Source organism: Conger conger, chromosome 9 (assembly GCF_963514075.1).
Source record: "Conger conger chromosome 9, fConCon1.1, whole genome shotgun sequence".
NCBI lineage: Eukaryota > Metazoa > Chordata > Actinopteri > Anguilliformes > Congridae > Conger > Conger conger.
In genome coordinates, this window is record NC_083768.1 from 58429625 (window position 1) to 58451810 (window position 22186).

The 22186-nt window shown below is 42.8% G+C and overlaps 2 protein-coding genes across 2 annotated transcripts; both read left to right on the forward strand.

Moving 5' to 3' along the window:
- The first annotated feature begins 9524 nt into the window (after positions 1–9524).
- LOC133138027 (uncharacterized) lies at positions 9525–11722 on the forward strand. The gene is made up of 2 exons (XM_061256500.1): positions 9525–10041; positions 10887–11722. The coding sequence occupies exons 1-2, from the start codon at positions 9583–9585 to the stop codon at positions 11298–11300; spliced, it is 873 nt and encodes a 290-aa protein (XP_061112484.1). The 5' UTR covers positions 9525–9582; the 3' UTR covers positions 11301–11722.
- Positions 11723–15821: 4099 nt separating this feature from the next.
- On the forward strand, positions 15822–17680 carry LOC133136155 (uncharacterized). Its single transcript, XM_061253405.1, has 2 exons — positions 15822–16338; positions 17146–17680. The coding sequence occupies exons 1-2, from the start codon at positions 15880–15882 to the stop codon at positions 17539–17541; spliced, it is 855 nt and encodes a 284-aa protein (XP_061109389.1). The 5' UTR covers positions 15822–15879; the 3' UTR covers positions 17542–17680.
- The last annotated feature ends 4506 nt before the right edge of the window (positions 17681–22186 follow it).

Sequence of the window (22186 nt, forward strand, 5' to 3'; positions counted from 1 at the left end):
CACACACACACACACTACATACAAACACACACACACTACAAACAAACACACACACACACTACATACAAACACACACACACTATAAGCACACACTCACACACATACACACACACACACACTACAAACACACACACACACACTATAAGCACACACACACACAACATACAAACACACACACACACACACACACACTACAAACAAACACACAGACACACACACTATAAGCACATACACACACTACATACAAATACACACACACACACACACACTACAAACACACCCACATATGCACCAAGAAACTGAAACTATGATGGGCACCTCTCTCAATCTGGCTCCAGCAGACATTACCTTGGAGCCACAATGGCGGCACAGGCTGCATTTACAATAGAGGAAACAGCAAACGGGACAGAGAGGAAAGGATGGAGATGAAGTGAGAATGTGAGCAGCTTACACTGCACTGAAGGCCACAGCAAGAGGAGGAGGGAGCAAGAAAACAACGCAGAGAGAATAACCAAGAAAGGGGAAATGTGGGGAAGAAAGGGGAAGGGAAATCAGAGAGAGAGGCAAGGAAACACACACACACACACACACACACACACAATGTGCATTTTAGTGGGTGGATTGCCCCACTATGCCACTGGGATGTCACCATATGTCTTTCAGGGTTTTCATGTGTAACATGCAGGTTAATTATCCACATAATCACAGAAAATCCTCACCAAAAACCCCACATTTTCATTCAGAAATTGGTGATAGTGACATCTAAGAGAAAAAAAATTCCCAGAGACAAGTCAAAAGCATATTGCTTTCTTATGGGAAGACAGCCATCAGAAGGAAATGTTTTAACGGGCCAGCATAGATGGCAATTAAAAGTTTACATTTGCTTCTAACAACAGAGGTGACATTTTTTTGGAAATTAGGGTTAAACGCAGCCAGTAGTCACCTCTACTTTCAGGCAAGATATCTAAACCATAGACCAGCTCTCTGTCTGAAACTGGAACTGCTTGTAAAAATGTAAAAAACTGGCAGGCCTCAACAACCAGTATCTATATATTGATTTCAATAGAATGTCACAGATTGCATTCAAACGTAAAACCGGTGGCTGCGCTGGCTCTCCCACTCTTTACGGTTTCTTCAGAAGGTAAATAAACTCCGGCACACCTTTAGATTCCTGTAGAGAAGAGACCCACCGTGGGGCCCACAGTTGCCTGATGAAATTCCTTTTCATGTCCGCTGCGGAGGAGAGAAACAGACCGTGCTCCTCCAGTCAAACAGAGAGCAGGCTGCCTCATCACAACGTTATATTATGTACATGGACTATAAGCCTGTAGCGTAGTGGTTAAGGTAAATGACTGGGACACGCAAGGTCGGTGGTTCTAATCCCGGTGTAGCCACAATAAGATCCGCACAGCCGTTGGGCCCTTGAGCAAGGCCCTTAACCCTGCATTGCTCCAGGGGAGGATTGTCTCCTGCTTAGTCTAATCAACTGTACGTCGCTCTGGATTGGAGTGTCTGCCAAATGCCAATAATGCAATGCAATGTAATGTAATCCAAACCACATTTTCAACCATACATAAGCACATTTCAGCAAGATCCATACCACCGAACGGAAAATAGCAAGCACTGCAAGTTTTGTTCCCACATGTCTTCTAAATAGGAACAAAACACCACAGAAAAGGCACAGAACAATTTATGGGCATTAAGCTGGCAAACAGTTAGAGACACAGGTCATCAGCCGAAAAGAGCGGATTAAAAGAAAAAATACAGAGATGGATTGGTCCTTCTTAAAACAAAACATGAAGATCATCTATTTAGTCCAGGGCATCAGTGTGGTGATTCTGCTTCAGATTACAGAGCTGACGATGCAGTCATGTTTTATCTGCCAGTGTAACAAGTACATGAACTGGTTTATCTTCATGTACTTCACAGTACCAGCTGCGGCCTTCATTGGGATTGCCTTGTCCCTTCAGCAGGGTAGTAGCTTTGTGAAAAAAGGATGCAGAAGATACTGCAGCTGGGGGGGGAAATCCAAGAAGGCTAATGCTACAGTTGGTAAACACGACTTTTTTCTCTCATGCATCAGGACAGGATATCCAGCATTCTGCTGGGTTGTGATTCTTCTGATCGATGGAAAGTATCTGGCCTGTGCATTGTACCGTGAATGTGAGAGTGAAATGAGCACTGTGGAGCCACCGCTGTCCGGCATTCTGCGATCCAAGGTATGAATCAACGTCAGCCCCGTTTCTTTATAGAAACCTGCAGCCTTCACACTTCAGAATTTCCTTAAATAGTTTCAAATGTGTCTTTGATTTGTCTCTTTAACACGCTGCTTGGCTAAAATCAGGAATTCAGAAATCCTTCTATATCAGCTTCAAACCCAAATTCTAACATGCTAACCGCACGCCTGTTTGTCTGGTATTTATAGAGAATACCAAAAAAAGCAAAAAGCAAAAAAAAAGAAAAGAAAGAAGACAATTAGGGCTGAATTAGCCATATTTATTTGTCATTACAAAGGATAAAGTTGATTTTTTTTTAAATGTAGGGGCCTGTTCCACAAAGCAGGATTAGCTGGATAACTGCACTGACTAAAACCCAGACCCCCACAAATCTGGAACGTGGACCGAAGTAAAAAGAGCAGTTCCAGGTTTAACTTTCATAATCTTGCTTTGTGAAACAGACCGCCGAATTCTAAATTATTTCTCTCCCGATTCCTCCCTCTCCTGCAGATAGCGGGACTGTTTTATTTCCTGTACCAGCACTGGTACTCCTGCCTCAGATCAGCTGAAGCTCACTACAAGGACACGTACGAGGCCCTGCTGGCGGAGGAGAGCGAGGAGTTCTCCAGGAAGTACATGAAGGCGAGCTCGGAGAGACGGGCGGCACGGTGTGAGGACCAGCTGCAGAGAGCCCAGGGATCAGGCCCTGGACTCTGGGAATTAGGCGCAGATAAAATTGTGGACGAAATAGACAGGGCATTTGAATTTCCTTTTAAAATGAACGTGCAAAGACAAGGCTGCGTCTCCTTTCCTGTTGACTCGCTTCGTGATTGTGAGTCCACGCCTTTTCTCCAGGTCGAGCACGCTATGAACAGCGCATTAATACCAGTGTGAAATATTTAACGTGTTGATGTTTTCATTTCTTATCCTACAATTATTACAGATGGAAATAATCAGAGGAGAATTTCAGTCAGTCACTCAGATTTAATCGTAACCTGTGTATTTTGAAGCAACAGCATATGTAAACAATGTATTTAAATTATCTGTGTAAACAATACCTTGAAATATAATGATCCAAAAAGGCTATTGTACCTGTGAGAATGTAATGCAATCTCTGGATGTTACCATTTTTACAGAAAACAAAGTCACACAACGTCCAATTAAACATGCAGTTTTTGTGATTGGATTACAAGAAACTCAATCAAAGATCCTGAATTATTATTATTATTATTATTATTATTATTTATTATTTATTTTTTATGGGGGCTGGTAATTTTACACAAGCGCAATATTATCATCATCATCACCAGCACTTGGTCACACAGCTGTGCGATGCACAACTCTAGCGCCTCCCACACACACTGCAACAGGTCCGTTTCAGCTCAAGGGTCAGAAAGCCCACATTGGAAGGTTTAGGTTACAAGTGGGGTAAATATACAGCATGGCCTCATAGCAACCTTCTGAAGCCCTGCAGGGCGGGTAAATATACAGCATGGCCTCATATTAACCTTCTGAAGCCCTGCAGGGCGGGTAAATATACAGCATGGCCTCATATTAACCTTCTGAAGCCCTGCAGGGCGGGTAAATATACAGCATGGCCTCATATTAACCTTCTGAAGCCCTGCAGGGCGGGTAAATATACAGCATGGCCTCATATTAACCTTCTGAAGCCCTGCAGGGCGGGTAAATATACAGCATGGCCTCATAGTAACCTTCTGAAGCCCTGCAGGGCGGGTAAATATACAGCATGGTCTCATATTAACCTTCTGAAGCCCTGCAGGGCGGGTAAATATATAGCATGGCCTCATATTAACCTTCTGAAGCCCTGCAGGGCGGGTAAATATACAGCATGGCCTCATAGTAACCTTCTGAAGCCCTGCAGGGCGGGTAAATATACAGCATGGCCTCATATTAACCTTCTGAAGCCCTGCAGGGCGGGTAAATATACATCATGGCCTCATATTAACCTGCAGGGTGGGTAAATATACAGCACAGCCTCATATTAACCTGCAGGGTAGCCTCTCCCCTTTCTGCCTGCACCTGAGAGAGGCTGTACTGCAGGAGGGAAGATGATCACAGAGGAGCTGATGGAACATATTTTATGTGCCCATGTAAGGAGTACATGACCTGGCTTGTCTTCATGTACTTCCCAATGTCAGCCGCATAAATTCAGGAAAATGTTTCTCTCTTACTGGCAGGCACTGTTCCCAGCCTTGTGCTGGATTGTGATTCCTCTGCTTGATGGAAAGTATCTGGCCTGCATTCCGTACAGCAAATGTACACTTCAACAGCACAGTGAGCACTTTGGACACCAAGGATCCTCAATTCATGTCTGGCACAATAGCATCTCAAGTAGGTATGACCATACTTCTGAATAGGCAGGCATATATACAACACCATCAGGAGCCGAGAACACGACACCATCAGGAGCTATGAGAACACAACACCATCAGGAGCTATGAGAACACAACACCATCAAGAGCTATGAGAACACAACACCATCAGGAGCCGAGAACACAACACCATGAGGAGCTATGAGAACACAACACCATCAGGAGCTATGAGAACACAACACCATCAGGAGCAATGAGCACAACACCATCAGGAGCTATGAGAACACAACACCATCAGGAGCTATGAGCACACAACACCATCAGGGTGTTTTTGTTTTCCCTGTTCGGTTGCCAGATTGGCCATTTTCTTGGTATCGGAGGGATTTGTCATTTCAGTTTGTAACACCATTAAAAGGCAGTAAGTCTAGTCTTTCTCTACCTGTTCACCACGTGATGCACAGGTTCTGCCCAGCCATATATCATACACACCCGTGTGAAAAAGTAATTCCCCCTGGTTACTCAATCAACTAATTAACCACATCGAAGTGATAATTAGATCCAGCTGATTGAACACAGCTAGGCCTGATTGCAGCCAGCCCTGTTGAGTCTCAACCTCACTCATCTTGAACACCAATCAGAGTGAAGTGGTCACCACAAACATTCCAGAAGAGATGGGGAAAAACTGTTGAAATACATCAAGTGTGGAAAGGGTTACAAAGCCATTCATAAGGTTCTGGGAGGCACAGTGAGAGCTGTTATCTCCAAATGGAGAAGGCTTGGAACAGTGCTGAATATTCACAGGAGTGGCCGGCCATGCCCAAATTCCTCCAAGTGCGCAGTGACAACCAATCCAGGAAATCACAAAAGGTCCCGGATGAACATCCAAAGACCTGCAGACCTCTCTAGCCTTGGGGGAGGTCAGAGTTCAACACATGAAAAAGAAATAGGCTGGACAAAAATGAGGTTCATGGGAGAGTAACAATGCACTGCTAAGCAAGGGCAACTTCAACGCTTCTCTCACATTTGCAAAAAAAGCCCCAGGGTCCAAATGACAGGGCTTCAATTCTGCTTGGTGTAAAGCAAATACAGCATTTCCCATACCAGCAGTCAAACAGTGTGATATCACAGAGTGATGGGGTGCGGACGTTTGGCTGTCTCGGGACCTGGACGAGCCATGAATACTGTTCTGTACCAGGACACGTGAGACACGTGCGCTCTTCTGCCCATCAGCTCATGCTGAAGTGTAACCGGGTTACGCAGCAAGAAAATTATCCAAAACACCGAAGCAAATCCACTTCTCAATGGCTGAGAAGAAACAAAATTTTCGAAACAAATGGCCTTTGGTCAAAGTCTTGACTTGAACCCAGTGGAGATGCTGTGACAGGGCCTGGAAACGTTACTTAACTCAACTTCAGAAACTATTTTATCTGAATTAAGGCAGTTCTGCAAAGAAGAGCGGGCTGTAATGCCTCCACTGCGATGTGAGGACTGATCAGAAGAAGTATTTGGTCGCATTTTTTGCTGATAAAGGTGTTGCAACCAGTAATTTGGTGTAACCCTTTAATGTCCTGGCCAAGTAAAGAGCCATGGAAAACATATGATATGCTCTACCAAACAGTCAAGCCGAACATAAAGGGTCAAGAGGGCAATGACATTTTCACATGGGTGATATGGGTGTTCATTCATTCATTCATTCATTCATTCATTCATTATCCTAACCCGCTTATCCTGAACAGGGTCGCAGGGGGGCTGGAGCCTATCCCAGCATACATTGGGTGAAAGGCAGGAATACACCCTGGACAGGTCGCCAGTCCATCACAGGGCACACACACCATTCACTCACACACTCATACCTACGGGCAATTTAGACTCTCCAATCAGCCTAACCTGCATGTCTTTGGACTGTGGGAGGAAACCGGAGTACCCGGAGGAAACCCACGCAAACACGGGGAGAACATGCAAACTCCACACAGAGAGGCCCCAGCCGACCGAGATTCAAACCCAGGACCTCCTTGCTGTGAGGCGGCAGTGCTACCCACTGCAACATCCGTATATGAAACAATATAAATAAATTAAATTAAATTAATAAATAAATAAATAACATAATATGCCATAATAGTAGAAATCAGGAAGGGGGTAGATACTTTTTCATGGAATGTCCAGTGTGAGATGAGATAGCCCTATTAAACATTTCGAGTGCTTACATTTGCAAGATTCTGCATAAGGGAAAGGCAGGTCTATTGAATCATTCCAAAAGAATATTGTCATGGTGGGAGGTAGTGACCGATTGGGGCCACCAGGGGGCAGGGGCTCATTGTTTTCACCTGGTCCTCATTAGTGCCAGGGAAGCTTTCCTCCTGAGAGTATTTAAGGGCAGTGCTGACAGTCGATCAACGCTTTAGTGTCCACTGTTCACTCTGGCACAAAGCTGGTAAGCACAAGGTAGACTCAGTGATTGTTGAGTCAGGTAATGTGCTGGTTTGGGTTTCTGATATACTTAAAAGAAAAAGGTAAGGAAGGTGTTCAGTTTGTTAGTGTGTGTACACTGCTGACGCCTTCCTATAGGTTCTTTGTTTTCATTCTCTTTTATTTTTCGTGCTTGTGTGAGCCTGTGGTTGAGTGACGGTGTCTTTTTCTAGGTTATACTTTTATTTTATCCCCGGTCTGGGGTTTTCAGTGCTCACCTTTAAGCCCTTATTTTGGTTGGGTAGTCGCCCTGTTTTTTAAGGGTCGTTTTATTTTCTTAGCCGTTTTGGGCTTTATTTCTGATTTGGTCGGAGTTTTCTTCCGAGTTATTTTCTGTTCCTCCCCCTGTTCCGGGAGTATTCCCCATTTGTATTTGTATATCCCTTGTCCTTTATCTTCCGGGATTTTGTGGCGAACACGCTAGCGTGTGGCTAAGGGGTTACCCTTAGTCGCGTCTGGCTCTCCGCCCATCCTCGACTTCACAAGTATTGTGGAAAAGTTTTTTTTTTCTGTAATTTCATTAAAAAAGTGAAACTTTCATATTCTACGGCCCAATGGACAGAACCGCATGCACTTATACAGTTTCTGCAATAAACCCGCTGACAAACAGAAACAAGCCAACATTACATTTCAAAGGTTTTGTTCGCATAAGAAAATGGGCACCACATCCTGCCCCAGACTGTGGTGACACATCCTGCCCCAGTGATGCAGAGGTGTAAATTCACATTTGTATGCTGTGGCAGGATGTCTCCCAAGATAACAAACCCCCCCAAAAAAAACACACAGAAAAGGTACAGTCGGCTGATTCAATGTGCAGGCAGACAGTTAGAGAAGCAGGTAACAGATCATCAGAGAGGATTAAAAGTAAAATATAAAGATACATTTGCCTTTTCCCTTCAGCATGAAACCCAAATCCTAAAATGCAATCACAGAGAATTGGGAGTGAGAGAGAGTGACAGGGAGTGAGAAAGAGTGACAGAGAGAGAGAGAGAGAGAGAGAGAGAAAGTATGAGAGAGAGAAAGAGAGAAAGAGAAATTAACTGAAAGAAAAGGCCTGCAGAGCCTTTTATGAAAATTCTTCCAGATTGATATTCCAATTAGAATTTGGTCAAAAATATTGGAAAGTGTAATCCTGCCAATTGCTTTATATGGAAGTGAAGTATGAGAACAACATGACTACATTAGATAGGAGAAGCATGACCCTACATGCAGAATTCTGCAGAACAATTCTAAAAATCCTGTCACGTTTCATGTTTGTCATGTCATGTTTCATGTTTAGTCATTGTCTTAGTTACATTATTGTCATGTCACGTATTTTGTTAGTCAAGTCTCGCCATGTTGTTATGCTTTATTTCATGTTACATTCAGGTAATATATTTATATTTATTTCATGTCATGTTATGTTTCATGTTTAGTTGTTATGATTTAATTGTTAGTCTTGTCTTGCCACGTTATGTAGTTTATTCATGTCATATTTCGCAAACTTGTTATGTCACGATTTATGTTGTTTCATGTTATGTTGTTCTGTTCATTGATTAGCATACACTTTTTTGTGTCTTTCTGCAAACCTTGCATTCAAGCTTTTTCTCTCTCTCGTTTCTGTCACTCACAATACTAACATTCTAACCATGTGTTCATGTTACCTTACGTTTCTTGTGCATGTCATTTACTAATTTACTAACGCTAGGGCAGGATAGGTTTATTACTAACGATTACTAATTATCTTGTTAACTTGTCAATCTTCCACACCTGATTTCCATTCTCATGCTGCTCTCAAGCTAATTGTCTACACCTGTCTACACCTGCGAATATAGACTTTATTACATCCCTTTTGTCTGAGTCGTGCATTATGCAAAAATATGAGAGTATTCGGGGAAAAACGCTTTAAGAAATTTAAAAAACATATCCCCAACTTCGCTAATCTAGAAGAGAGCAACAAACTGCCAATAGTCTTGGGGGAGGGAACAACAGCACATATTGCAGTAAAATATGTGTCTGAATGTCACATACTCAGAGATAGTGAGTGACAAAACAAAACAAACATCACAATACACAGATACACAGACATACACTGACATATATACACACATACACACACAGACAACACAAACACACACAAACACAATAACAGATGCATAAAATCATTCATGATTACAGCTGTTATGTTATAAACATATTTGTTTTAAAACAATTTGAATGTAATTATAAATGTTTATTATGTGTTTGTGCTTATCTGTATATATCTGTGTATGTAAATGTATGTACATACAATGGATTGTATAATCTGCACTATTACCATGTTATCATTCATTGTTTCATCTGTTACTTGCCATGCTTTGGCAATACAAATGTAAATTTTGTCATGCCTATAAAGCACTTTAAATAGAAAATTGAAATTGACAGAGTGAGAGACAGAGAGCTGCACACTGAGAATGAAAACATTTTGAGTGTGGGGAAATTGTCTGGCACGATGTGGCAGATCGTAGTTTCTGTTTCATTCGATAGCCATCGAAGCGGCAGACAGAGACAAGACACAGATAATCTGCTGTAAAAAGAAGACTAGATATATGATGGGGATCCCTTGGAACTTCCTCCAAAATTCCAAATTTAAGACCAGAGAATTAGTCCAGAGCATCACCGTGGTGATTGTGCTTCAGGCTACGGAGTTGCTGACAGAGGTACATTTCACCTGCCAGTGTAACAGCTGGAGTACCGTGTTTGTCTGGCTGTACTTCGCCATGCCAGCTGTTGGATTCAGCACATTTGTCTGGTCCCTTCAGCAGAGGAAAATCTTCAGGACAAAATCCTGTGGCGAAGATTGCACCTGCATCAAATGTTGCACAGCAGGACAGATGTGCAAATGTATTCTGTCCTGCTGGAAGATGCTGTACCCAGGTCTGTGCTGGATCGTGATTCTTCTGATCGATGGAAAGTACGCAGCCTGTGCACTGTACAGAGGATGCCAGGAAGACAGCAGTGCAGAGCTCACTGTGAAAGATCTGGCGTACAACATTCTCATATCCAAGGTATGTCTGAACATCAGCCCCTTTGCTTTATAGAAACCTCTAACCTTTTCATACTTCAGAATTTAAAAAAAATTGTTTGGATTGTGACTGTCCCTTATGCAGACTAAAGAGTTCATCATTCTCGTTTGTTTACCTTTTTTTCTTGCTGCAAAACTTGTCTTAACATGCAGACCAAGATCAGAAACAGAATCCCTTCTACAGTAGCTTGAAACCCAAATGCAAACATGCTAACAGCACTATAGATTGTCTGCTCATTATAAAAAAAAGTTTTAATTAAACATTTTTTACAATTGGGCTGATTTACATTATTGGCATTAGGCAGACGCTCTTATCCAGAGCGACGTACAGTTGATTAGACTAAGCAGGAAGCAATCCTCCCCTAGAGCAATGCAGGGTTAAGGGCCTTGCTCAAGGGCCCAGCGGCTGTGTGGATCTTATTGTGGTTATACCAGGATTAGAACCACTGACCTTGCGTGTCCCAGTCATTCACCGTAACCACTACGCTATAGGCCGCCCACTATGCTTAGTCATGATATTTAGGGCAATATTGTAGGGCAGCCTGTAGCGTAGTGGTTACGGTACATGACTGGGACACACAAGGTCGGTGGTTCTAATCCCGGTGTAGCCACAATAAGATCCACACAGCCGTTGGGCCCTTGAGCAAGGCCCTTAACCCTGCATTGCTCCAGGGGAGGATTGTCTCCTGCTTAATCAACTATCTAATCTAATCAACTGTACGTCACTCATGATAAGAGCGTCTGCTAAATGACAACAAAGTAATGTAATGTTATGTAATGTATTAATTACACAGGGTAAAGCTGTCCTCATTCCCCCCTCTCACACAGACAATTGGATTTGTTGTGCTTGCTGCAATTGTGCTGTCATATCTCATCTACCTGCTCTTGGGTTCCTGCTGCCAATCACATGAGGGTCGGTATGAGAAGATATACAGGGCGCAGCTGAAGAAAGACAGAGAGAAGTTGGCAATGCAGTACATAAAGAAGTGCTCGGAGAAGAGAGCAGCTCGGTATGAGAGAGAGGTGGAGGAGGAGACTAAGGACATACTGGCAGGTGGGGGTGAGGCCCTTCCTGGAGGGAGCAGCTCAGAGCGTGGAGACCAGAGTGTGCCTGTACCGCAGCCTGCAGGTGGAGGTGCAGGTGCAGGTGGAGGTGCAGGTGGAGCACATATTGCATTAGCTCCAGAAAACGTTTTGAAAATCATAGGAACGGCATGTAATTTAGAAATAAAGAAAAAATGAGAAAAAGAAAGTGAAACGAGAAATCAACGCCAGGTCTGCACCGCGTTTCCTGTTGACTCAATTCCTGTTATGGTTCCCCACGTCGTCTCCAGGTGAAGCACAGCTAAAACAGTGCATTATGAAAACCTGCATGCTAAAAACTGCCATATTACCTGCCCGGGCTTTCTCATATTCATTATCACAATATTACCTGCCCGTGCTTTCTTCCATTCATTATTACCCTATTACCTGCTCAGGCTTTCTTGTATCGATAGCATTCCTTCAACCCTCGTGCCTCAATGATTTAATAAAACAAAATCAAAGAAATAAAAAAAAATTCAAAAAAAGCAATAGGCTTGTTTTGTTTAGGATGTACTGTTATAGAGATGGATGGCATGACCTTTGCTATGTTTTCCACAGAAATAAAGCTAGTTTAAAAAACAGTTGCTTGTATTGCAATGTTGTCTTGTCCTTTTTCATGCTCTCTATATTTTGTAGGGTCTCGCGTCACGCGTCAGACCCTGAAGGAAGGCAGCTTCCATTTCATTATTCCTGTTTGTTTTTTGTTTTTTTTACATGTATATTTTTGTACGGGCTTTTTGGAAGTGTGGGACATAAATGGCATTTCCGTACCTGGAGGGGACGTGGAAGCTCATTTGTCAAAATCAACAGAAACACTAAAGGAAGAAAAAAAAAACCTTGAAGTGGAAAATGTGGAAAATCCTTGCGGCAGAACGGACTCGTAGTGGAATTGCCGTGGCAACGGGGGTGGCAGTACCATAGATACGGAGCAGACACCCCTCCGTGCAAGTTCAGAAGGAGTAGATCTTGGCGTACCCCATCCCTTTCTCTCTCTCTCTCTCTCTCTCTCTCTCTCCCAGAACCTCACATCCCCCCCTCCTGACTGATGTAGAACTCGGCCCCCCTCCCCCTCACGGGTAAGGGTTGCTGTGGAGACCCTGCGTGGGCGTGTCCGGTGTGGTTGCCGTGGTGATGGTGCGCGGGCGGGGTGGGGGGCGGGTCTCGCAGCGACAGAGAGACAGAGAGACAGAGAGACAGAGTGACAGAGTGACAGAGTGACCGAGACACCGAGACAGAGAGACAGAGAGACAGAGAGACAGAGTGAGACACACAGAGAGACAGAGAGACAGAGGCAGAGAGACAGAGAGAGACACACAGAGAGACAGAGAGACAGAGAGATAGAGAGACAGAGAGAGACACACAGAGAGACAGAGAGACAGAGAGACAGAGTGACAGAGTGACAGAGTGACAGAGAGACAGAGAGACAGAGAGACAGAGAGAAAGAGTGAGACACACAGAGACAGAGTGACAGAGGGACAGAGAGACAGAGAGACAGAGAGACAGAGGGACAGAGTGAGACACACAGAGACAGAGAGACAGAGAGACAGAGTGACAGAGAGACAGAGAGACAGAGTGAGACACACAGAGACAGAGAGACAGAGAGACAGAGAGACAGAGTGACAGAGAGACAGAGAGACAGAGAGACAGAGGGACAGAGTGAGACACACAGAGACAGAGAGACAGAGAGACAGAGTGACAGAGAGACAGAGAGACAGAGAGACAGAGGGACAGAGTGAGACACACAGAGACAGAGAGACAGAGAGACAGAGAGACAGAGTGACAGAGTGAGACACACAGAGACAGAGAGACAGAGAGACAGAGAGACAGGGTGACAGAGTGACAGAGTGAGACACACAGAGACACACAGAGACAGAGAGACAGAGAGACAGAGTGACAGAGAGAGGGTTACCATTGACAGACATGGCCGGCATCACCAGAGACATTTTTGGCCGATTCCAAAAGAATCATTCCAAAAGAATATTGTCAAGGTGGGAGGTGGTGACCGATTAGGGCCACCAGAGGGCAGGGGCTCACCCTCATTAGTGCCAGGGGAGCTTTCCTCCGGAGAGTATTTAAGGGCAGTGCTGACAGTCGATCAACGCTTTAGTGTCCACTGTTCACTCTGGCACAAAGCTGGTAAGCACAAGGTAGACTCAGTGATTGTTGAGTCAGGTAATGTGCTGGTTTGGGTTTCTGATATACTTAAAAGAAAAAGGTAAGGAAGGTGTTCAGTTTGTTAGTGTGTGTACACTGCTGACGCCTTCCTATAGGTTCTTTGTTTTCATTCTCTTTTATTTTTCGTGCTTGTGTGAGCCTGTGGTTGAGTGACGGTGTCTTTTTCTAGGTTGTACTTTTATTTTATCCCCGGTCTGTAGTTTTCAGTGCTCACCTTTAAGCACTTATTTTGGTTGGGTAGTCGCCCTGTTTTTTAAGGGTCGTTTTATTTTCTTAGCCGTTTTGGGCTTTATTTCTGATTTGGTCGGAGTTTTCTTCCGAGTTATTTTCTGTTCCTCCCCCTGTTCCGGGAGTATTCCCCATTTGTATTTGTATATCCCTTGTCCTTTATCTTCCGGGATTTTGTGGCGAACACACTAGCGTGTGGCTAATGGGTTACCCTTAGTCGCGTCTGGCTCTCCGCCCATCCTCGACTTCACAAGTATTGTGGAAAAGTTTATTTTTTCTGTAATTTCATTCAAAAAGTGAAACTTTCATATTCTACGGCCCAATGGACAGAACCGCATGCACTTATACAGTTTCTGCAATAAACCCACTGACAAACAGAAACAAGCCAACATTACATTTCAAAGGTTTTGTTCGCATAAGAAAATGGGCACCACATCCTGCCCCAGACTGTGGTGACACATCCTGCCCCAGTGATGCAGAGGTGTAAATTCACATTTGTATGCTGTGGCAGGATGTCTCCCAAGATAACAAACCCCCCCAAAAAAAACACACAGAAAAGGTACAGCCGGCTGATTCAATGTGCAGGCAGACAGTTAGAGAAGCAGGTGACAGATCATCAGAGAGGATTAAAAGTAAAATATAAAGATACATTTACCTTTTCCCTTCAGCATGAAACCCAAATCCTAAAATGCAATCACAGAGAATTGGGAGTGAGAGAGAGTGACAGGGAGTGAGAAAGAGTGACAGAGAGAGAGAGAGAGAGAGAGAGAGAAAGTATGAGAGAGAGAAAGAGAGAAAGAGAAATTAACTGAAAGAAAAGGCCTGCAGAGCCTTTTATGAAAATTCTTCCAGATTGATATTCCAATTAGAATTTGGTCAAAAATATTGGAAAGTGTAATCCTGCCAATTGCTTTATATGGAAGTGAAGTATGAGAACAACATGACTACATTAGATAGGAGAAGCATGACCCTACATGCAGAATTCTGCAGAACAATTCTAAAAATCCTGTCACGTTTCATGTTTGTCATGTCATGTTTCATGTTTAGTCATTGTCTTAGTTACATTATTGTCATGTCACGTATTTTGTTAGTCAAGTCTCGCCATGTTGTTATGCTTTATTTCATGTTACATTCAGGTAATATATTTATATTTATTTCATGTCATGTTATGTTTCATGTTTAGTTGTTATGATTTAATTGTTAGTCTTGTCTTGCCACGTTATGTAGTTTATTCATGTCATATTTCGCAAACTTGTTATGTCACGATTTATGTTGTTTCATGTTATGTTGTTCTGTTCATTGATTAGCATACACTTTTTTGTGTCTTTCTGCAAACCTTGCATTCAAGCTTTTTCTCTCTCTCGTTTCTGTCACTCACAATACTAACATTCTAACCATGTGTTCATGTTACCTTACGTTTCTTGTGCATGTCATTTACTAATTTACTAACGCTAGGGCAGGATAGGTTTATTACTAACGATTACTAATTATCTTGTTAACTTGTCAATCTTCCACACCTGATTTCCATTCTCATGCTGCTCTCAAGCTAATTGTCTACACCTGTCTACACCTGCGAATATAGACTTTATTACATCCCTTTTGTCTGAGTCGTGCATTATGCAAAAATATGAGAGTATTCGGGGAAAAACGCTTTAAGAAATTTAAAAAACATATCCCCAACTTCGCTAATCTAGAAGAGAGCAACAAACTGCCAATAGTCTTGGGGGAGGGAACAACAGCACATATTGCAGTAAAATATGTGTCTGAATGTCACATACTCAGAGATAGTGAGTGACAAAACAAAACAAACATCACAATACACAGATACACAGACATACACTGACATATATACACACATACACACACAGACAACACAAACACACACAAACACAATAACAGATGCATAAAATCATTCATGATTACAGCTGTTATGTTATAAACATATTTGTGTTAAAACATTCTGAATGTAATTATAAATGTTTATTATGTGTTTGTGCTTATCTGTATATATCTGTGTATGTAAATGTATGTACATACAATGGATTGTATAATCTGCACTATTACCATGTTATCATTCATTGTTTCATCTGTTACTTGCCATGCTTTGGCAATACAAATGTAAATTTTGTCATGCCAATAAAGCACTTTAAATTGAAAATTGAAATTGACAGAGTGAGAGACAGAGAGCTGCACACTGAGAATGAAAACATTTTGAGTGTGGGGAAATTGTCTGGCACGATGTGGCAGATCGTAGTTTCTGTTTCATTCGATAGCCATCGAAGCGGCAGACAGAGACAAGACACAGATAATCTGCTGTAAAAAGAAGACTAGATATATGATGGGGATCCCTTGGAACTTCCTCCAAAATTCCAAATTTAAGACCAGAGAATTAGTCCAGAGCATCACCGTGGTGATTGTGCTTCAGGCTACGGAGTTGCTGACAGAGGTACATTTCACCTGCCAGTGTAACAGCTGGAGTACCGTGTTTGTCTGGCTGTACTTCGCCATGCCAGCTGTTGGATTCAGCACATTTGTCTGGTCCCTTCAGCAGAGGAAAATCTTCAGGACAAAATCCTGTGGCGAAGATTGCACCTGCATCAAATGTTGCACAGCAGGACAGATGTGCAAATGTATTCTGTCCTGCTGGAAGATGCTGTACCCAGGTCTGTGCTGGATCGTGATTCTTCTGATCGATGGAAAGTACGCAGCCTGTGCACTGTACAGAGGATGCCAGGAAGACAGCAGTACAGAGCTCACTGTGAAAGATCTGGCGTACAACATTCTCATATCCAAGGTATGTCTGAACATCAGCCCCTTTGCTTTATAGAAACCTCTAACCTTTTCATACTTCAGAATAAAAAAAAAATTGTTTGGATTGTGACTGTCCCTTATGCAGACTAAAGACTTCATTATTCTCGTTTGTTTACCTTTTTTCCTTGCTGCAAAACTTGTATTAACATGCAGACCAAGATCAGAAACAGAATCCCTTCTACAGTAGCTTGAAACCCAAACGCAAACATGCTAACAGCACTATAGATTGTCTGCTCATTATAAAAAAAAGTTTTAATTAAACATTTTTTACAATTGGGCTGATTTACATTATTGGCATTAGGCAGACGCTCTTATCCAGAGCAACATACAGACTAAGCAGGAGGCAATCCTCCCCTGGAGCAATGCAGGGTTAAGGGCCTTGCTCAAGGGCCCAACGGCTGTGTGGATCTTATTGTGGCTATACCAGGATTTGAACCACTGACCTTGCGTGTCCCAGTCATTCACCGTAACCACTACGCTATAGGCCGCCCACTATGCTTAGTCATGATATTTAGGGCAATATTGTAGGGCAGCCTGTAGGTTCGGTCGGTGGTTCTAATCCCGGTGTAGCCACAATAAGATCCACACAGCCGTTGGGCCCTTGAGCAAGGCCCTTAACCCTGCATTGCTCCAGGGGAGGATTGTCTCCTGCTTAATCAACTATCTATTCTAATCAACTGTACGTCACTCATGATAAGAGCGTCTGCTAAATGAAAATAAAGTAATGTAATGTAATGTAATGTATTAATTACACAGGGTAAAGCTGTCCTCATTCCCCCCTCTCACACAGACAATTGGATTTGTTGTGCTTGCTGCAATTGTGCTGTCATATCTCATCTACCTGCTCTTGGGTTCCTGCTGCCAATCACATGAGGGTCGGTATGAGAAGATATACAGGGCGCAGCTGAAGAAAGACAGAGAGAAGTTGGCAATGCAGTACATAAAGAAGTGCTCGGAGAAGAGAGCAGCTCGGTACGAGAGAGAGGTGGAGGAGGAGACTAAGGACATACTGGCAGGTGGGGGTGAGGCCCTTCCTGGAGGGAGCAGCTCAGAGCGTGGAGACCAGAGTGTGCCTGTACCGCAGCCTGCAGGTGGAGGTGCAGGTGGAGCACATATTGCATTAGCTCCAGAAAACGTTTTGAAAATCATAGGAACGGCATGTAATTTAGAAATAAAGAAAAAATGAGAAAAAGAAAGTGAAACGAGAAATCAACGCCAGGTCTGCACCGCGTTTCCTGTTGACTCAATTCCTGTTATGGTTCCCCACGTTGTCTCCAGGTGAAGCACAGCTAAAACAGTGCATTATGAAAACCTGCATGGTAAAAACTGCCATATTACCTGCCCGTGCTTTCTCATATTCATTATCACAATATTACCTGCCCGTGCTTTCTCATATTCATTATCACAATATTACCTGCCCGTGCTTTCTTCCATTCATTATTACCCTATTACCTGCTCAGGCTTTCTTGTATCGATAGCATTCCTTCAACCCTCGTGCCTCAATGATTTAATAAAACAAAATCAAAGAAATAAAAAAAAATTCAAAAAAAGCAATAGGCTTGTTTTGTTTAGGATGTACTGTTATAGAGATGGATGGCATGACCTTTGCTATGTTTTCCACAGAAATAAAGCTAGTTTAAAAAACAGTTGCTTGTATTGCAATGTTGTCTTGTCCTTTTTCAATGCTCTCTATATTTTGTAGGGTCTCGCGTCACGCGTCAGACCCTGAAGGAAGGCAGCTTCCATTTCATTATTCCTGTTTGTTTTTTGTTTTTTTTTACATGTATATTTTTGTACGGGCTTTTTGGAAGTGTGGGACATAAATGGCATTTCCGTACCTGGAGGGGACGTGGAAGCTCATTTGTCAAAATCAACAGAAACACTAAAGGAAGAAAAAAAAAACCTTGAAGTGGAAAATGTGGAAAATCCTTGCGGCAGAATGGACTCGTAGTGGAATTGCCGTGGCAACGGGGGTGGCAGTACCATAGATACGGAGCAGACACCCCTCCGTGCAAGTTCAGAAGGAGTAGACCTCGGCGTACCCCATCCCTTTCTCTCTCTCTCTCTCTCTCTCTCTCTCCCAGAACCTCACATCCCCCCCTCCTGACTGATGTAGAACTCGGCCCCCCTCCCCCTCACGGGTAAGGGTTGCTGTGGAGACCCCGCGTGGGCGTGTCCGGTGTGGTTGCCGTGGTGATGGTGCGCGGGCGGGGTGGGGGGCGGGTCTCGCAGCGACAGAGAGACAGAGAGACAGAGAGACAGAGTGACAGAGTGACAGAGTGACAGAGACACCGAGACAGAGAGACAGAGAGACACAGAGACACAGAGACAGAGAGACAGAGAGACACAGAGACAGAGTGAGACACACAGAGAGACAGAGAGACAGAGGCAGAGAGACAGAGAGAGACACACAGAGAGACAGAGAGACAGAGAGATAGAGAGACAGAGAGAGACACACAGAGAGACAGAGAGACAGAGAGACAGAGTGACAGAGTGACAGAGAGACAGAGAGAAAGAGTGAGACACACAGAGACAGAGTGACAGAGGGACAGAGAGACAGAGAGACAGAGAGACAGAGGGACAGAGTGAGACACACAGAGACAGAGAGACAGAGAGACAGAGTGACAGAGAGACAGAGAGACAGAGAGACAGAGAGACAGAGGGACAGAGTGAGACACACAGAGACAGAGAGACAGAGTGACAGAGTGACAGAGAGACAGAGTGAGACACACAGAGACAGAGAGACAGAGAGACAGAGTGACAGAGTGAGACACACAGAGACAGAGAGACAGAGAGACAGAGTGACAGAGAGACAGAGAGACAGAGAGACAGAGAGACAGAGAGAGGGTTACCATTGACAGACATGGCCGGCATCACCAGAGACATTTTTGGCCAATTCCAAAAGAATCATTCCAAAAGAATATTGTCATGGTGGGAGGTGGTGACCGATTAGGGCCACCAGAGGGCAGGGGCTCACCCTCATTAGTGCCAGGGGAGCTTTCCTCCGGAGAGTATTTAAGGGCAGTGCTGACAGTCGATCAACGCTTTAGTGTCCACTGTTCACTCTGGCACAAAGCTGGTAAGCACAAGGTAGACTCAGTGATTGTTGAGTCAGGTAATGTGCTGGTTTGGGTTTCTGATATACTTAAAAGAAAAAGGTAAGGAAGGTGTTCAGTTTGTTAGTGTGTGTACACTGCTGACGCCTTCCTATAGGTTCTTTGTTTTCATTCTCTTTTATTTTTCGTGCTTGTGTGAGCCTGTGGTTGAGTGACGGTGTCTTTTTCTAGGTTGTACTTTTATTTTATCCCCGGTCTGTAGTTTTCAGTGCTCACCTTTAAGCACTTATTTTGGTTGGGTAGTCGCCCTGTTTTTTAAGGGTCGTTTTATTTTCTTAGCTGTTTTGGGCTTTATTTCTGATTTGGTCGGAGTTTTCTTCCGAGTTATTTTCTGTTCCTCCCCCTGTTCCGGGAGTATTCCCCATTTGTATTTGTATATCCCTTGTCCTTTATCTTCCGGGATTTTGTGGCGAACACACCGCCCATCCTCGACTTCACAAATATTGTGGAAAAGTTTTTTTTTTTCTGTAATTTCATTCAAAAAGTGAAACTTTCATATTCTACGGCCCAATGGACAGAACCGCATGCACTTATACAGTTTCTGCAATAAACCCACTGACAAACAGAAACAAGCCAACATTACATTTCAAAGGTTTTGTTCGCATAAGAAAATGGGCACCACATCCTGCCCCAGACTGTGGTGACACATCCTGCCCCAGTGATGCAGAGGTGTAAATTCACATTTGTATGCTGTGGCAGGATGTCTCCCAAGATAACAAACCCCCCCAAAAAAAACACACAGAAAAGGTACAGTCGGCTGATTCAATGTGCAGGCAGACAGTTAGAGAAGCAGGTAACAGATCATCAGAGAGGATTAAAAGTAAAATATAAAGATACATTTGCCTTCTCCCTTCAGCATGAAACCCAAATCCTAAAATGCAATCACAGAGAATTGGGAGTGAGAGAGAGTGACAGGGAGTGAGAAAGAGTGACAGAGAGAGAGAGAGAGAGAGAGAGAGAGAGAGAGAGAGAGAGAGAGAGAGAGAGAGAGAAAGTATGAGAGAGAGAAAGAGAGAAAGAGAAATTAACTGAAAGAAAAGGCCTGCAGAGCCTTTTATGAAAATTCTTCCAGATTGATATTCCAATTAGAATTTGGTCAAAAATATTGGAAAGTGTAATCCTGCCAATTGCTTTATATGGAAGTGAAGTATGAGAACAACATGACTACATTAGATAGGAGAAGCATCCAATTGAAACCCTACATGCAGAATTCTGCAGAACAATTCTAAAAATCCTGTCACGTTTCATGTTTGTCACGTCATGTTTAGTCATTGTCTTAGTTACGTTATTGTCATGTCACGTATTTTGTTAGTCAAGTCTCGCCATGTTGTTATGCTTTATTTCATGTTACATTCATGTAACATATTTATATTTATTTCATGTCATGTTACGTTTCATGTTTAGTTGTTATGATTTAATTGTTAGTCTTGTCTTGCCACGTTATGTAGTTTATTCATGTCATATTTCGCAAACTTGTTATGTCACGATTTATGTTGTTTCATGTTATGTTGTTCTGTTCATTGATTAGCATACACTTTTTTGTGTCTTTCTGCAAACCTTGCATTCAAGCTTTTTCTCTCTCCGTTTCTGTCACTCACAATACTAACATTCTAACCATGTGTTCATGTTACCTTACGTTTCTTGTGGATGTCATTTACTGATTTACTAACGCTAGGGCAGGATAGATTTATTACTAACGATTACTAATTCTCTTGTTAACTTGTCAATCCTCCACACCTGCTTTCCATTCTCATGCTGCTCTCAAGCTAATTGTCTAGCAAAATAAAACCATTTATCTGGAACATTGGAACAGCCAAACCAAAATGCAAAACAAGCTTAATCATTACCTGGCCCTAAAACGAGAATACAAATTAATATCTTATGTCTGTCTGAGATATGAAGCAGAGATGACTCCTTAACAAGTACAGACTCAGTGACCACAACCTAACCATTGAAAAAGGTAGACATAAAAAGTCCTGGCTACCAAAAGAACAGAGAATATGTGGTTACTGTATGACAGGTGAGGTTGAAACGGAGGTGCACTGCCTTCTAAAATGCCAAAAATATTAGAGTATTCGGGGAAAAACGCTTTAAGAAATTTAAAAAACATATCCCCAACTTCGCTAATCTAGAAGAGAGCAACAAACTGCCAATAGTCTTGGGGGAGGGAACAACAGCATATATTGCAGTAAAATATGTGTCTGAATGTCACATACTCAGAGACAGTGAGTGACAAAACAAAACAAACAATACACAGATACACAGACATACACTGACATATATACACACATACACACACAGACAACACAAACACACACAAACACAATAACAGATGCATAAAATCATTCATTACAGCTGTTATGTTATAAACATATTTGTGTTAAAACAATTTGAATGTAATTATAAATGTTTATTATGTGTTTGTGCTTATCTGTATATATCTGTGTATGTAAATGTATGTACATACAATGGATTGTATAATCTGCACTATTACCATGTTATCATTAATTGTTTCATCTGTTACTTGCCATGCTTTGGCAATACAAATGTAAATTTTGTCATGCCTATAAAGCACTTTAAATAGAAAATTGAAATTGACAGAGTGAGAGACAGAGAGCTGCACACTGAGAATGAAAACATTTTGAGTGTGGGGAAATTGTCTGGCACGATGTGGCAGATCGTAGTTTCTGTTTCATTCGATAGTCATCGAAGCGG

Excerpts from the sequence above, each read along its gene's own strand:
- LOC133138027 (XM_061256500.1), top strand. The coding sequence starts at position 9,583 with ATGATGGGGATCCCTTGGAACTTCCTCCAAAATTCCAAATTTAAGACC. Across the intron at positions 10,042-10,886 it reads ACAACATTCTCATATCCAAG|ACAATTGGATTTGTTGTGCT; the intron begins GTATGTCTGAAC and ends CCTCTCACACAG.
- LOC133136155 (XM_061253405.1), top strand. The coding sequence starts at position 15,880 with ATGATGGGGATCCCTTGGAACTTCCTCCAAAATTCCAAATTTAAGACC. Across the intron at positions 16,339-17,145 it reads ACAACATTCTCATATCCAAG|ACAATTGGATTTGTTGTGCT; the intron begins GTATGTCTGAAC and ends CCTCTCACACAG.